Genomic DNA, 16,722 nt, shown 5'->3' on the forward strand with positions numbered 1-16,722 from the left:
ATGGCCCAATATGGTTTCTATATGAACCGGCAAGAGGGCAAGGAGTTAATAACACTCCGGATTAGTGTTTTTTCACCTTTACCATACAAGCAGTTGGTCAGCCAACGAGGTATGTCACAGATATTATTGATTTTATCTGGTTACTATAAATCTTGGTTATCCATCCAAGTTATGTATATATTTTTTGGGCATCATGACCCGTCCAGTGGTAAACCACTAGGACACTTTCAAGTTCTTATATGCAGGAACACAAAGTATAATGGGCTATGCATAAATAGATTCCAAGAGTAGAACAAATTTTCAAAATATCAAACAACACAAGCATGCTCGATGGCATAACAGATAAAGGTGTTTCTGCTATCCTATTACAAGGAGCTTCAAAACGGCCCAAATTGAATAATTGTTTTCAAGCAGTGGCAAACGATAGCTAATAAACCGGTCACCGGTCTAAGATGCTTCATCGGGACGGCTTGACGATTGAGGGTCATCTTGTGCAGTCACATCCTCTTCATCCCTCCCCAGACGCTGGAAATCAACCGTTGACCAATCGATTCCGGTTAAAGCTTGAAGTACGACCTCTTCATGGACAAGGCTGGAGGGGTCAATGTCAGGAGCGTAAGTATGCTTATGGATTGGAGGCACAAGTTCTTCAACATCATGGATCACGGCAGGCTGTCTCTTTCCTTCAGCATTGTAAACCAGTTGGAAGTGAGATAAATCTGTGTCTTCCGCCAGTTTGCTTGCTATTGGTCGCATCTCCTTTATTAGCCTTCGCCGATCGTCGTTATTGAAGTCTGAACCGTCCTCTTTCACGCCAGGATATCCTTTGATGATATCTGTCGGTTCAAGATCCGGAATCCATGCCTTCACCCGGATTAGCGCGGTCAACGCTCCTGATCTTGCGGCTGATCTCTTCAATTCGGTGATCTGGACAGGTAGCATGGCCAGCTTCTCAAGTGTTTCCTTTATCAACGATGGCGCCGGCTTGTTATATGTTGTAGTGCAAATAGCACGTTGGGATCCAGAATATAGCTGTTCCATCAAGGTGTACGCCACTTTAAGCTTCATCCGCATGTCAGAGCCCAGATGAGCAATGCGGGTCCCTGTCATGGTTCGGCATCAGTAAACCGGCCATCGATAAAATTTTATGATTAGACAAACTGCACAAGAGAGCACTTACCAAATACAGCGGATGTCATGGCGCCAATCTGCCGCTTTAAGCCAGGCAGTTCTTCCACTACCGGTTTCAGGGCTGCATCTGCGTCCTCGGCCTTTTTTATCAAACCGGCTTTTTCTGTTTCCCAGTCAGCACGCTCCTTGTTGAAAGTCTCTTTCAACTTCTCCATAGCTGCCAGGGCATTGGTCAGCTCCTCTTTGGCTTTGGAAGCTTCTGCTTGTTGAGACTTTACGTTCTCTTGAAGATCAGCAGTTTGAGCATCCCTTTTACTCAGCTCGGCCTACAAAGGTGAAGATATATCAACAATGAGATATGTATTTTCTAAGTACCAAGTGTATAACAAGTTATACACTTGGTACTTGGGGGCTAATGTCTATTTGCTTTCTCATCAACATATTTGTCACAAGTCTCAAGTACAATGCAAGCATTATCCTTAACACTTGGGGGCTAATGTACATATGTTCAAAACTAACGCAATTATTAAAGACCCGGTTTACCTTGCCAAGCTAAACCAGACCTTAGGGGCTACTGGGGCTGATGTTTATACTTTGAAATCAAGAAAGGAAAGGTAATGAAAATACCTCATAGCGTTCTTTCATCAGGTTACCAAACTGGCTTCATAATCACGGTTTGAGTGCAGACGGTTTAGAAAACTGGAGTGGAGTTCTTGAGCACTGAGACGAGCATAGCTTGACAAGTCAGTGGTCCATTTGCCTTTTTCTATGGCAGCACGCTCTTCCTTGGCGCTTTGTTGGGCCAAGATTGCAGGATGGCCAGGCGAGGTGTGACCAATACCAGTAATGGTAACCTCGTCTTCTTTATCTCCAGCAGCTTTGTCTGGAGTTGATGGAGTTTCAGTAGCTCTCACCGGACTAGCCCAGATTGGATCTGCCAGTTCAGTATCAGGCACAGCAGTATCAGCTTCTGGTTGTTCATCGGTATTGTGATCTTGAGGAGGTGGCTCATCAAAGGTGACTTCAGGGTTGGAACCCTCCGGTTCACCAGTCTGGTCCGGTTCACCTGTTTGCTCCTGTTCAAGAACCACCTGGTCTTCAGACAGATTGTTCACCCGAGCTTTTTTGCTGGGTCTGGCTTTGGCTCTACAAACAAACAAAAGATGTGAAAATTAAGCATAGTATACAAGGTATGAAAACATACAAAGAAGGGGTTGGAGTACTTACCCAGCTACAGTTTTGAGAGGAGGGAGTTGGGTTGCTATTGACTCGCCAGATGATGAGGGAGGTGTCACCTGATAATTTGAATCGGACGGATTAAGAGGTTGTCGAAAATAACCTGCCTTGGGGTAAGAATTGTCAGAAGAAGGTGAGACCTCAGATCGGCGCTTTCGAACCAGGGTGTCAGGTAAACCGGTCGAGGTGACCTTTTGGCCGCTATGCAGGGTTGTACGGCGAGCCTCGTGCTGCTGCTTCTTCAAAATAAATGTTGGATCCAAGTGAGCAAGAGGATGTGAAAAGCTTACTTTCCAGATGGCTTGACGGATTTTTTGTGTTGGCAAAGAGTCTGAACCGGAGGAAAGGACAATTACCTCTACATCGTCGGCTTGGCTGCCTTCCGCGCCCTCCTGATAAATATCATTGTTAATGAGATGCATAAATAGGGAACCAAGCGAATCAAGTTCTACCTCAACTTCCGGTTCATCCGTATCGTCATCCAGCTCCATGCTGATATGTTCAGTTGCCTTCCGCTTTGAGGTTTTCTTGACGGTTTTTGTTTTAGGGCGGGAGGGCTTTGCCGCTTTCTCTGCAGGTTTCTTCTTCCAGAATGGATCATCACCCTGTTTATAAACAAGCAGAAGGATATTCACAGGTTGAATAGTTTAAAAAGATGTCGAAGGTAAAAAGGAAGGACAGTACTTACAGCAGGCAGTTTGTTTTTTGTGTAAAAGGGGTTTAAGCCGGTTTGGCGGCAGACAGATTTCGATTCGTTCAAAATCTTCTTGACACCCTCAGTAACTTCTTCATTAGTTAATTGAATGTTGATGTGGCATTGGGAGTCTCCTACTTCACCAGTGTACTCACACATTAAATCGGAGCGGCGGCTTAATGGCAAGATGCTCCAGGATATCCAGCAACGCACAAAATCGACGCCTGATAAACCGTTGGCCATAAAGGCTCGAAGCTTGGCAGTTGAGGGGCATATGAGGCCCGTTCTGTAGCGCTTAAACGTTGCGGCAGTGGATGAGTGTTGGAGAGCCGATGAGCACGGTAGCTCGGCAGAGGGTTCTCGTCTTCGGGGGAGGTATCTTTACAGTAGAACCAGGTTTGGTTCCAATCTTTGGGGTGGCTGTGCAGCTTGGCATGAGGAAATTAGACCTCTTTCCTTTTTTGAATTGAGACACCCCCAAGTTCAGTTTGGGTCCATCTACAAATTCAATGCGCCGGTTCAGATGAAAAAAATCCCGGAACAGTTCAGCAGTTGGTTCTTCCTGTAGGTACACTTCACAGAAGACTTGGAAGTTGCATATATTGGATACCGAGTTAGGTCCAATATCTTGAGGGTGGAGCTGGAAACTGGCAAGCACATCCCGGAAAAACTTTGACCCAGGCGGTTTGAAACCACGTCCTATGTGATCCACAAATACCACTACCTCACCCTGCTTAGGGGTAGGAGGATTCTCCGATCCAGGAACTCGCCACCAGATCTCATTCTTTTTTGGCAAAGTACCAATCCTGACCATTCCGTTAAGATGTTCTTCAGTGACTCGGGAAGGAGCCCAGTTACAAGCATAAAACTGTTTGGCCATTGCAAGCGAAAAGTTGAAAGGAAATACCGGTTTACAAATCATTCATGTTGATATATAAGATGTGACGGGATAAAGACATACATGTATGTAAATTGCGTAAACCGGAGGCTGATACAATAATGAATGACAAGGCCATATCAGAACAAAGGTATGCACATGCTGTTAAATCGGAGTATAACAACGGAGGTGAAAGGTTTGTCCGGTTCACCAGGGGGCTAATGGTATATGATATATTGCTCTTACAATGGTAAACCGCCTATGTGGTAAAGAGGATACAGATCTAAGGCAAAATTGACTAAGTAAGGTAAAAACAAATTTCATAAGGATGCAGAGAAATTTTGGATCTACCGTAAGACAGGAAAATAAAAGGATTTAGACCTAAAAGGTTGATCTCGAAGCAGTTCATGGGGGACCAGATCAGTGTTTTATGCGCGTAAAGGTTTGTTTTGGTAACAGAAGATAAGCCATTATGTGGAATACATCAAGTTTGAAGTTTTTATCCATGGACTAAGAAGAAACAACGGAAGAGCAGCGCTGGAGCCTCGATGAACTTCGACGAACGAGGAAACCCTAGGTAGATCTACAACGGATCAAGGAAGGGACTTACAGTGGCTGTTGAAGCAGCGGAGGTATACCGCGACTCTCTGGGGCAACCAGGTTGATACAGCGGCCAACAGAGAGACGGAGGCGAAGCTCAGTGGCGGCGGCGGTGCTCAGGGGTAGAGGCGTCGCAAGGAGGAAGAAGAAGTGAAGGGGACGAAGGGGAAAAAAGAGAAGGGCCTGTGGTCCTATTTATAAGGCAAAGCGATAAACAACAAGTGCGGGAATCGAGGAGCTCAAATGGATAGTTAATAACGATGTCGCCTCGATGGTTGGATATTCATTAATGAAGGGAATCTTCGGCTTCAACGGGTAGATGACATCATAACGATTTGCTACGGATCTAAAGGATGACATCACGGCGGTTTACCAGACTTATACGAAGTTGCCAGGGCAAGAATTTTTCTAAGTATTGAAGATTGACATGAACAAGTTCAAATCAATCTGGGGCCTAATGTTGGGGATATGATTACTGGAGGTAAACCGGCTAGGAGTGGCTGGGTTAGCTCCATGAAGATAGAATCCCATGAAGACATGAGGATGGTGGCGCTTTACGAAAGGCCCAAGGCCCATAGGCGGGTTAAGGCCTCTAGATGTAAAACCGACTCTTTCATGCAACTTGTATTGTAAGTTAAAGGAATAGAGACCGAGCCGGACACGTTTATGATCCGGCCTCGGGACTCTGTAAACCCGCGGGCGTCAACCTATGTATATAAAGGGACGACCCGGCCGCGGTTTAGGGACAACAGACAACTACTCGAGAGCCAGGCAAGCGGATTCGCTCCCTGGTCATCGAAACCCTAACAATACCAATCACAACTAGACGTAGGCTTTTACCTTCAACGAAGGGGCCAAACTAGTATAAAATCCCTTGTGTCCCCTTGTCCGGTTTAACCCCTTTAAGCTAACCCGTAGCGATGACTCCACGACTAAGTCCTTTCACGAGGACATCTGCCATGACAAACCCATGACACAACTCAAACCAATCTAGATCATCAATCAACCCAAAAGACAAAAGAAATCTACTCAAAATACCATAGGATGGCAACACATCATTGGATCATAATATGTGGCATAAAAGGACCATGTTCAAGTAGGGGATTATAGCGGGGTGCAGGAGAGTGGACCGCTTAAAAGATATGAGGAAGGTGATGAAGATGGTGATGTTGATAAAGACAATCACCGTGGCGATGGTTCCCCCGGTGGCACTCTGGTGCCACTAAGAGAGAGGGGGGCAGGGTCTCCCTTTGTGCTTCCTCCTCCATGGCCTCCCCCCTAGATGGGGAGAGGTTCTCCCTCTGGTCCTTGGCCTCCATGGTGATGATGGCCCCCTCCGGGTTCCTCCTCCATGGCCTCCGGTGATGATGTCCCCCTCCGGCAGGGTGCTAGAGAGGGCCTAGATTGGTTTTTTGTGGCTACATAGGCTTGCGACGGCGGCACTTCCGATCTAGGTTTCTTTCTGGTGGTTTTGGTATTTATAGGAATTTTTGGCGTCGGTCTCATGTCAAGGGGGTCACACGAGGCAGCGGCAAGATAGGAGCACCCTCCCGGGGGTAGGGCGCGCCCCCCTACCTTGCCGTCGCCTCGGGACTCTTCTGGCCCAACTCCGATGCCTCGGGGGTCTCTTTTGGTCCATAAAAATCACCGTAAATTTTCAGCCATTCCGAGAATTTTTATTTCTACACAAAAAATGACACGACGGTAGTTCTGCTGAAAACAACGTTAGTCCGAGTTAGTTCTAATCAAATCATACCAAAATTATATAAAATTGTTGTAAACATGGCATGAATACTTGATAAATTATAGATACGTTGGAGACGTATCACATAGAAAGCATGTCAAACCCGCAAGTCATGCGATATCACTGCTTCAGCTATGATGATGACTTCTTTGACGTGACCTTGGTATTGCCCACACAAACTTTTTGGGAAGTTCTTCCATTGCGAGTGCATGCAATCAACTAAACCTAACATACTAGTAAATCCTCTTGCTGATCCAATTGCCAACAATTTTTCTGTGTCCTCCATAGTTGGCTCTCTCATACTCTGGTCCGAACACCTTCACCACAATAGGTGCAAATTGCTCTGTGGTGTCCAGGACCGTGGTCTCTCCCATCCAGATTTCTGCATCAATTGCATCCGCTACTTTACCATAAGCAAGCATCCCAAGAGCAGTCATGCATTTCTGTAGAGGAGAGAAGGATAATTTTCTGCAACAACCCTTTCTCAGTTTGAAGTTGCCATCAGCCTTCTCCACGCCTTTCCACTACCCGCATGAACAAGTTTCTACTCATCCGGTAGCAACGATGAAAGAAAGTTTCATGAAATGTTGGGACCGCTGTGAAGTAGTTTGTGTACAGAAGACGTGGACCGGCCCTTGATGGAACCCTTGAAGTAATGCTCCGCTCGCACATTTCATCGAACACGTAGAGCGCGAGGTGCAAATATACGAGAGTTTGCCGTACCGGAGCGGCGCCGGTGGCGACCTGGTCGGCAGCGTGTGAGTTGGGGCGTCCGGTGGCGAAGCCTTGGGTTGGGAATGGCGGCGGAGCACTGATAGCGACAGAAGTCCGGTGATGGTTGTGCGGAGAAGGACGGGCAAAGATGAGAAGAGAACTGCTCGAGCAAGGTGGGAGGAGCGAATATGGGTGAATTGACGCGAGCCCTAGCGGTCAATCCGATTGGCACACGCGTCTGGGCATCTCTATGTTCGCCCTAGTTATAGGTAGGATATAGGGAATGTCGGTCAGTCGGGACGTTTGAGTTTTTTTTTTGCGGGTCTGGACGTTTGAGTTGGTTGTGCGGAGACCCATCGGGTAGCGTTTTTGCGTCCGGTCCAATCATTGGCCGAGTAGCCCGTCCGGATCGTTTGACGCTCTAACACAAATATCAGTCTTGCTACTGAGACTTCGTTAAGTCTCAGTCGATACTATGAGCATAATTGGTTTTGTGCCAAAAATTGGCATGCCAATGTTTGGCATTGTGCCAAATATTGATACTAATTAATTGGTTACCAAGTTGTCTTGCCTAACTCATATAAAGTTGCCAATATTTAGCAAGTCTTGGTATTGCCAACATTTGGCTAGCCAAATATTAGCAACAAACCAATTATGCTCTATATCCCTGAGATCTTACATTAAGATTCATGCAAAATTTTAATTTTTAATTTTTCATTTTTCATTTGCATATTATGTTACTTGACTGAGACTTGGTTAAATCTCTGTCGATTGAGACCTGATCATACCCCAAAAATATAGCCGGTGCATCAATGCGCCTCCCTGATCTGCAAATCTCCAGCCCGAAATCTAATCAACTATTCCGGCGGGCCGAAATCTGCAAATCAATTGAAGAACCTCCCGTGTTTCTGTAAAAGAGAAGCCAGCGGCATCACAACAAGTAATCATCCATCCCCGGGCAGCACCTTGCCATAAAATACATAAATAGGCTTTTTGGTAGGAAATAAATAAATGTGAACTTTTTTTAGCAGTAGTTGAAAAATAAATGTGAACTTGAATAGGGACGGGACATGCAGGCAGTGCAGCACCGGCACAGGAGAAACCTCGAAAAGGCGCCGCCCCACCCACCCCACCCCCCACCGCACCTGAAAACCCCACTCAATCCCAGTCCATGCCGCTGCGCTAGAACAAGCGAAGAGAGTGATATTGAGAACCAGAAGCAGAGCAACACGCGGAGGGGATGGGCGACCTGGATACACCTTCTATCACAAATCCGAAGGCAAGACATTTGTTGCTAAGAATGGATCCTTTCTAGAGAAGGAGTTTCTCTCGAAAGAAGTGAGTGGGAGGAAAGTAGAACTTGATGAGGTAACTGTACCTGCTCCCTTATTGGAAAGTAGTACATCACACAAACCAGTTTCTGTGACACCTACACCAATTAGTGAGGAAGCAAATGATGATGATCATGAAACTTCAGAACAAGTTAATACTGAACCTCGTAGATCAAGTAGAGTAAGATCCGCACCAGAGTGGTACGGTAATCCTGTTCTGGAAGTCATGCTACTAGATCATGATGAACCTACGAACTATGAAGAAGCGATGGTGAGCCCAGATTCCGCAAAATGGCTTGAAGCCATGAAATCTGAGATGGGATCCATGTATGAGAACAAAGGTGGACTTTGGTTGACTTGCCCAATGATCGGCAATCAATTGAGAATAAATGGATCTTCAAGAAGAAGACTGACGCTGACGGTAAAGTTACTGTCTACAAAGCTCGACTTGTCGCAAAAGGTTTTCGACAAGTTCAAGGAATTGACTACGATGAGACCTTCTCACCCGTAGCGATGCTTAAGTCTGTCCGAATCATGTTAGCAATTGCCGCATTTTATGATTATGAAATTTGGCAGATGGATGTCAAAACTACATTCCTGAATGGATTTCTGGAAGAAGAGTTGTATATGATGCAGCCGAAAGGTTTTGTCGATCCAAAGGGAGCTAACAAAGTGTGCAAGCTCCAGTGATCCATTTATGGACTGGTGCAAGCATCTCGGAGTTGGAATAAACGCTTTGATAGTGTGATCAAAGCATTTGGTTTTATACAGACTTTTGGAGAAGTCTGTATTTACAAGAAAGTGAGTGGCAGCTCTGTAGCATTTCTGATATTATATGTGGATGACATATTGCTAATCGGAAATGATATAGAATTTCTGGATAGCATAAAGGGATACTTGAATAAGAGTTTTTCAATGAAAGACCTCGGTGAAGCTGCTTACATATTGGGCATTAAGATCTATAGAGATAGATCAAGACGCTTAATTGGACTTTCACAAAGCACATACGTTGACAAAGTTTTGAAGAAGTTCAAAATGGATCAAGCAAAGAAAGGATTCTTGCTTGTGTTACAAGGTGTGAAGTTGAGTAAGACTCAATGCCCGACCACTGCAGAAGATAGAGAGAAAATGAAAGATGTTCCCTATGCTTCAACCATAGGCTCTATCATGTATGCAATGCTGTGTACCAGACCTGATGGGTGCCTTGCTATAAGTCTAGCAGGGAGGTACCAAAGTAATCCAGGAGTGGATCACTGGACAGCGGTCAAGAACACCCCAAAATACCTGAAAAGGACTAAGGATATGTTTCTCGTATATGGAGGTGACAAAGAGCTCATCGTAAATGGTTACGTTGATGCAAGCTTTGACACTGATCCGGACGATTCTAAATCACAAACCGGATACGTATTTACATTAAACGGTGGAGCTGTCAGTTGGTGCAGTTCTAAACAAAGCGTCGTGGCGGGATCTACATGTGAAGTGGAGTACATAGCTGCTTCGGAAGCAGCAAACGAAGGAGTCTGGATGAAGGAGTTCATATCCGATCTAGGTGTCATACCTAGTGCATCGGGTCCAATGAAAATCTTTTGTGACAATACTGGTGCAATTGCCTTGGCAAAGGAATCCAGATTTCACAAGAGAACCAAGCACATCAAGAGACGCTTCAATTCCATCCGGGATCTAGTCCAGGTGGGAGACATAGAGATTTGCAAGATACATACGGATCTGAATGTAGCAGACCCATTGACTAAGCCTCTTCCACGAGCAAAACATGATCAGCACCAAGGCTCCATGGGTGTTAGAATCATTACTGTGTAATCTAGATTATTGACTCTAGTGCAAGTGGGAGACTGAAGGAAATATGCCCTAGAGGCAATAATAAAGTTATTATTTATTTCCTTATATCATGATAAATGTTTATTATTCATGCTAGAATTGTATTAACCGGAAACATAATACTTGTGTGAATACATAGACAAACAAAGTGTCACTAGTATGCCTCTACTTGACTAGCTCGTTAATCGAAGATGGTTATGTTTCCTAACCATAGACATGAGTTGTCATTTGATTAATGGGATCACATCATTAGGAGAATGATGTGATTGACATGACCCATTCCATTAGCTTAGCACCCGATCGTTTAGTATGTTGCTATTGCTTTCTTCATGACTTATACATGTTCCTATGACTATGAGATTATGCAACTCCCGTTTACCGGAGGAACACTTTGTGTGCTATCAAATGTCACAATGTAACTGGGTGATTATAAAGGTACTCTACAGGTGTCTCCAAAGGTACATGTTGGGTTGGCGTATTTCGAGATTAGGATTTGTCACTCCGATTGTCGGAGAGGTATCTCTGGGCCCTCTCGGTAATGCACATCACTTAAGCCTTGCAATCAATGCAACTAATAAGTTAGTTGCAAGATGATGTATTACAGAACGAGTAAAGAGACTTGCCGGTAACGAGATTGAACTAGGTATTGAGATACCGACGATCGAAACTCGGGCAAGTAACATACCGATGACAAAGGGAACAAACGTATGTTGTTATGCAGTCTGACCGATAAAGATCTTCGTAGAATATGTAGGAGCCAATATGAGCATCCAGGTTCCGCTATTGGTTATTGACCGGAGACATGTCTCGGTCATGTCTACATTTTTCTCAAACCCGTAGGGTCCGCACGCTTAATGTTACGATGACAGTTTCATTATGAGTTTATATATTTTGATGTACCGAAGGTTGTTCGGAGTCCCGGATGTGATCACGGACTTGACGAGGAGTCTCGAAATGGTCGAGACATAAAGATCGATATATTGGACGACTATATTTGGACACCAGAAAGGTTTCAAGTGAGATTGGGACAATACCGGATCACCGAGAGGTTATCGGAACCCCCCGGGAGGTATATGGGCCTTATTGGGCCTTAGTGGAAAGGAGGGGAAAGGAGCAAGGGAGGGGCGCCCCCCCCAAGCCCAATCCGAATTGGGAAGCCCCCCCCTTTCCTTCCTCCCTCCTTCCTCTTCCTTCCCTCTCCTACTACTAATAGGAAAAAGGGGAGCCCTACTCCCTGTGGGAGTTGGACTCCCTCCTAGGGCGCGCCACCCTCCTTGGCCGCCCCCCTCCTCCACTCCTTTATATACGGGGGCAGGGGGCACCCCAGAGACACAACAATTGATCATTGATCTCTTAGCCGTGTGCGGTGCCCCCCTCCACCATAATCCTCGATAATATTGTAGCGGTGCTTAGGCGAAGCCCTGCGACGGTAGGACATCAAGATCGTCACCACATCGTCATGCTGACGGAACTCATCCCCGACACTTTGCTGGATCGGAGTCCGGGGATCGTCATCGAGCTGAACGTGTGCTAGAACTCGGAGGTGTCGTAGTTTCGGTGCTTGATCGGTCGGGCCGTGAAGACGTACGACTACATCAACCGCGTTGTGCTAACGCTTCCACTTCCGGTCTATGAGGGTACGTAGACAACACTCTCCCCTCTCGTTGTTATGCATCACCATGATCTTGCGTGTGCGTAGGATTTTTTTTGAAATTACTACGTTCCCCAACAGGTGGAGCTTCTCATCACAGAGTCTCTTGAACAAAGGAGATTGTTGGAGCACATTGATGTCATTGCATGAACCTGACGTGCCTTAGAAAGCATGTCAAATCCAGAAGTTATGCGATATCACTACTTCAAGTATGATGGTGACTTCTTTGACGTGATCTTGGTATTGCCCACACAAACTTTTCGGGCAGTTCTTACATTGCGAGTGCATGCAATCAACTGAACCTAACATACTGGTAAATCCTCTTGCTGCTCAAATTGCCAACAATTTTTTTGTGTCCTCCACATTTAGCTCTCTCATACTCTGGTCCGAACATCTTCACCAGAATGCGTGCAAGTTGCTCCGTGGTGTTCAGGACCGTGGTCTCTCCCATCCGAATTTCTGCATCAATTGCATCTGCTACTTTACCATAAGCAAACATCCTAAGAGGAGCCGTGCATTTGTGTAGAGGAGAGAAGGATAATTTTCGGCAACAATCCTTTCTTAGTTTGAAGTTGTCATCAGCCTTCTCCACGCCTTTCCACTACCCGCACAAACAACTTTTCACTCATCCAGTAGCAACGACGAAAAAAGTTTCATGAAATGTTGGGACCGCTGTGAAGTAGTTTGTGTACAGAAGACGTGCACCGGCCCTTGATGGAACCCTTGAAGTAATGCTCAGCTCGCACATTTCATCGAACACGTAGAGCGCGAGGTGCAAATATAGGAGAGTTTGCCGTACCGGAGCTGCGCCGGTGGCGGCCTGGTCGACGACGTGTGAGTTGGGGCGTCCGGTGGCAAAGCCTTGGGTTTGGAATGGTGGCGGAGCACCGATAGCGACAGAAGTCCGATGATGGATGTGCGGAGAAGGACGAGCAGAGATGAGAAGAGAACTGCTCGAGCAAGGTGGGAGGAGCGGATATGGGTGAATTGACGCAAGCCCTAGCGGTCAATCCGATGTGGCACACGCGTCTGGGCATCTCTATGTTCGCCCTAGTTATATGTAGGATATAGGGAATGTCGGTCAGTCGGGACATTTGAATTGGTTGTGCGGAGACCGATTGGGTAGCGTTTTTGCGTTCGGTCCAGTCATTGACCGAGTAGCCCGTCCGGATCGTTTGACGCTCTAACACAAATATCAGTCTTGCTACTGAGACTTCATTAAGTCTCAATCAATGCTATGAGCATAATTGGTTTTGTGCCAAAAATTGGCATGCCAATGTTTAGCATTGTGCCAGATATTGGCTACTAATTACTAATTGGTTACCAAGTTGTCTTGCCTAACTCATATAAAGTTGCCAATATTTGGCAAGTCTTAGTATTGCCAACATTTGGCTAGCCAAATATTAGCAACAAACCAATCATGCTCTATATCCGTGAGATCTTATATTAAAATTCATGTAAAATTTTCATTTTTCATTTTTCATTTTTCTCTTGCATGTTATATTACTTGACTGAGACTTGGTTAAATCTCAGTCGACTGAGACCTAGTCATACCCCGCAAATATAGCCGGGGCATCAATGCGCGTCCCTGATCTGCAAATCGCCAGCCTGAAATCTAATCAACTATTCCGGCGGACCGAAATCTGCAAATCGATTGAAGAACATCCCACGTTTCTGTAAAAGAGAAGCCAGCGGCATCACAGCAAGTAATCATCCATCCCCGGGCAGCACCTTGCCATAAAATACATAAATAGGCTTTTTGGTAGGAAATAAATAAATGCGAACTTTTTTTAAGCAGTAGTTGAAAAATAAATGTGCACTTGAATAGGGACGGGACATGCAGGCAGTGCAGCACCGGCACGGGAGAAACCTCGAAAAGGCGCCGCCCCACCCACCCCACCCCCCACCCCCCACCGCACCCGAAAACCCCACTCAATCCCAGTCCACGCCGCAACGACGCTAGAACAAGCGAAGAGAGTGAGATTGAGAACCAGAAGCAGAGCAACACGCGGAGGGGATGGGCGACCTGGCACACTCCCGTGGCTGCTGCCCACGCGACCCGCCCTTGTAAATCTCCTTCCCAAATCTCACTCGCCAGAACCCCACTCCCCATACCAGTCGCGGTCAGCATACCCCGCCCGCCCGCCGAGGAAGAGGCATTGTGAGGCCGGGCACGGCGGCGGCAAGGAGCAGCCACGGCGCCAGGAATGAAGGGGGGCGGCGGCGGCGGCGGCGGCAAGGAGTCCGCCACCGGCTCCTTCCTCCGCTTCCTCCTCCTGCTCCTCCTCCCCCTCACCGCCCTCTACTTCTTCTACACGCTCCACCTCCTCCTCGCCTCCGCCGCCTCCTCGTCCACCGCGTCCTGCCCGCCGGACCCCACCGCGGTCTCCTCCCGCGTCTCCACCAACCGCACCGCTGCGGCGGTGGCCGACAGTAAGGCCGCCCCCGCGGCGTCCGCGGCGACGACGCTGCAGCACGTGGTGTTCGGCATCGCGGCCTCGTCGCGGTTCTGGGACAAGCGCAAGGAGTACATCAAGGTGTGGTGGCGCCCGCGCGGCGCCATGCGCGGCTACGTCTGGCTGGACCGCGAGGTGCGGGAGTCCAACATGTCGACGGCGCGGACGGGGCTCCCGGCCATCAAGATCTCCTCCGACACCTCCGCCTTCCCCTACACGCACCGGCGCGGCCACCGCTCCGCCATCCGCATCTCCCGCATCGTCTCCGAGACCTTCCGCCTCGGCCTCCCCGGCGTGCGCTGGTTCGTCATGGGCGACGACGACACCGTCTTCTTCCCGGACAACCTGCTCACCGTCCTCAACAAGTTCGACCACCGCCAGCCCTACTACATCGGCTCCCTCTCCGAGAGCCACCTGCAGAACATCTACTTCTCCTACGGGATGGCGTACGGCGGCGGCGGCTTCGCCATCAGCAGGCCGCTGGCGGAGGCGCTCGCGCGGATTCAGGACGGCTGCATCAGCCGCTACCCGGCGCTCTACGGCAGCGACGACCGGATCCAGGCGTGCATGGCGGAGCTGGGGGTGCCGCTCACCAAGCACCCGGGGTTCCACCAGTACGACGTGTACGGGGACCTGCTGGGCCTCCTGGCGGCGCACCCGGTGGCGCCGATCGTGACGCTGCACCACCTGGACGTGGTGCAGCCGCTGTTCCCCAACGCGCCCGCGCGGCCGGCGGCGGTGCGGAGGCTGTTCAGCGGGCCCGTGAGGCTGGACCCGGCGGGGATAATGCAGCAGTCCATCTGCTACGACGGGGCGAACCGGTGGACGGTGTCGGTGGCGTGGGGGTTCGCCGTGCTGGTGTCGAGGGGGGTGACCTCGCCGCGGGAGATGGAGATGCCGGCGCGGACGTTCCTCAACTGGTACCGGCGCGCCGACTACACGGCGTACGCCTTCAACACGCGGCCCCTGGCGCGCACGCCGTGCCACAAGCCGGCCGTGTACTACCTGTCGTCGGCGCGCAGCGCGGAGGCCGCCCGCGGCGGGGAGACAACGGTGACGCGGTACGAGCGGTGGCGCCCCGCGAACGAGACGCGGCCCGCGTGCCGTTGGAACATCACCGACCCGGACGCGCATCTCGACCACATCGTCGTGCTCAAGAGGCCCGACCCCGGGATATGGGACCGGGTAATCCCCTTCGCTCCTTCCCTTAACTCAATTCCTTTTTCAGCATATACACAAATGGCCCAATTGCTAATTAAAAACGAGTATTATACACTAAACTATACAGTCCAAAGATAGGAATGCAATACAAGATAGTTAAAAATTCTAGCAATGGTAGGAGAAGCGTATCCACTGTTAATTGCGTACTAGGTTTGGTTGACTACCTGAGCGAATGTTAGCATACGTACGTTTAATAAAGGATTGCTGATGTGTGTGGAAACACTAGTACTTATATTGCCTTTGGCGAGTTTGTTTACTGATGATGCATGGCTCACATGGATGTTGTGCAGTCGCCGAGGAGGAACTGCTGTAGGGTGCTGTCGTCGCCCAAGGTGGGGAAGGAGGGGAAGAAGACGATGACCATCGACGTGGGCGTGTGCAGGGACGGCGAGTTCAGCCAAGTAGTCTAGGTCTAGCCTAGCCTCTGTTAGGAGAACACTGTAGGACGATACAATATTATTTTTTCTCTCTTCTTGTATTCTTGCTGGAAGGTATAACAAACGAGAGCCTCGTTCGGTCATCTCCTGCCTGCGTACCTACTACCGTGCTGGTGCTTTGCGCCTCACGGGCCATCACCAGGCACGAGAAGGACTCGAAGCTTTGGCCGGGCTTCCTCTGCACTGCATCGTGCCGCTGCTGCCCCCACAACAGTTGAAGGAGACGTGGCAGGGCATGCATGAACGCATGCCGGTTCGCTGTGCTAAAAGGCGTGTGGGGCTACTGGGATTTGGACTTGGGAAAGCTTTGGTTTCAGCCTTTGGTGGCAAGATCCAGGCGTTCGGCCAACACCCACGCGGGGTGGGATGGCGTGGGGGCTTGTGTTTGTGTGTGAAATTGGGTCAGCGCGTCGGTTTTTACTTCGTTTCTGGCACCCGGCGTGGCTCGCCTCGGCCGTGTCGGGCAAGAGGGGAAAGCACGTCCGGCGACAGCATGTATAGGGATCCGGCTTGGCATGCTTTCTGGCAACAGGGACGACCAAATCTACCAGCCCCATCCGCCCGAGACATAATTAAGGTGATGTGGAGAGTGTTCATTCATTCCTCCGAACCATCAGCAACAGAGCTATAAATGCTCGCCGAGGCCGGTTCAACAGGTGGCGCACCGGCGCAACCGAAAACCATTTACACTTGTCGGCACGCACATGGCCATGAAAAGGAGGTCGCATGCCAACGTTCTCCCGTGATTCATGTCGCTCCCGATTCCATCCTAGTCCTAGAAACGAGAGCGAAAG

At 48.7% G+C, this 16,722-nt stretch overlaps 2 protein-coding genes across 2 annotated transcripts; one reads left to right on the plus strand and one right to left on the minus strand.

Annotated features, from left to right (window-relative positions):
• Positions 1-332: 332 nt before the first annotated feature.
• LOC119359774 lies at positions 333-2,258 on the minus strand. Its single transcript, XM_037625863.1, has 3 exons — positions 1,759-2,258; positions 1,181-1,457; positions 333-1,103 (listed from the first exon to the last, which is right to left on the minus strand). Exons 1-3 carry the CDS (start codon positions 1,774-1,776, stop codon positions 448-450), a joined length of 951 nt encoding a protein of 316 aa, XP_037481760.1. The 5' UTR covers positions 1,777-2,258; the 3' UTR covers positions 333-447.
• An 11,476-nt stretch (positions 2,259-13,734) lies between these two features.
• On the plus strand, positions 13,735-16,011 carry LOC119355988. Its single transcript, XM_037622882.1, has 2 exons — positions 13,735-15,455; positions 15,782-16,011. Exons 1-2 carry the CDS (start codon positions 14,022-14,024, stop codon positions 15,899-15,901), a joined length of 1,554 nt encoding a protein of 517 aa, XP_037478779.1. The 5' UTR covers positions 13,735-14,021; the 3' UTR covers positions 15,902-16,011.
• Positions 16,012-16,722: the final 711 nt, after the last annotated feature.

This window comes from Triticum dicoccoides, chromosome 2A, assembly GCF_002162155.2.
Source record: "Triticum dicoccoides isolate Atlit2015 ecotype Zavitan chromosome 2A, WEW_v2.0, whole genome shotgun sequence".
NCBI lineage: Eukaryota > Viridiplantae > Streptophyta > Magnoliopsida > Poales > Poaceae > Triticum > Triticum dicoccoides.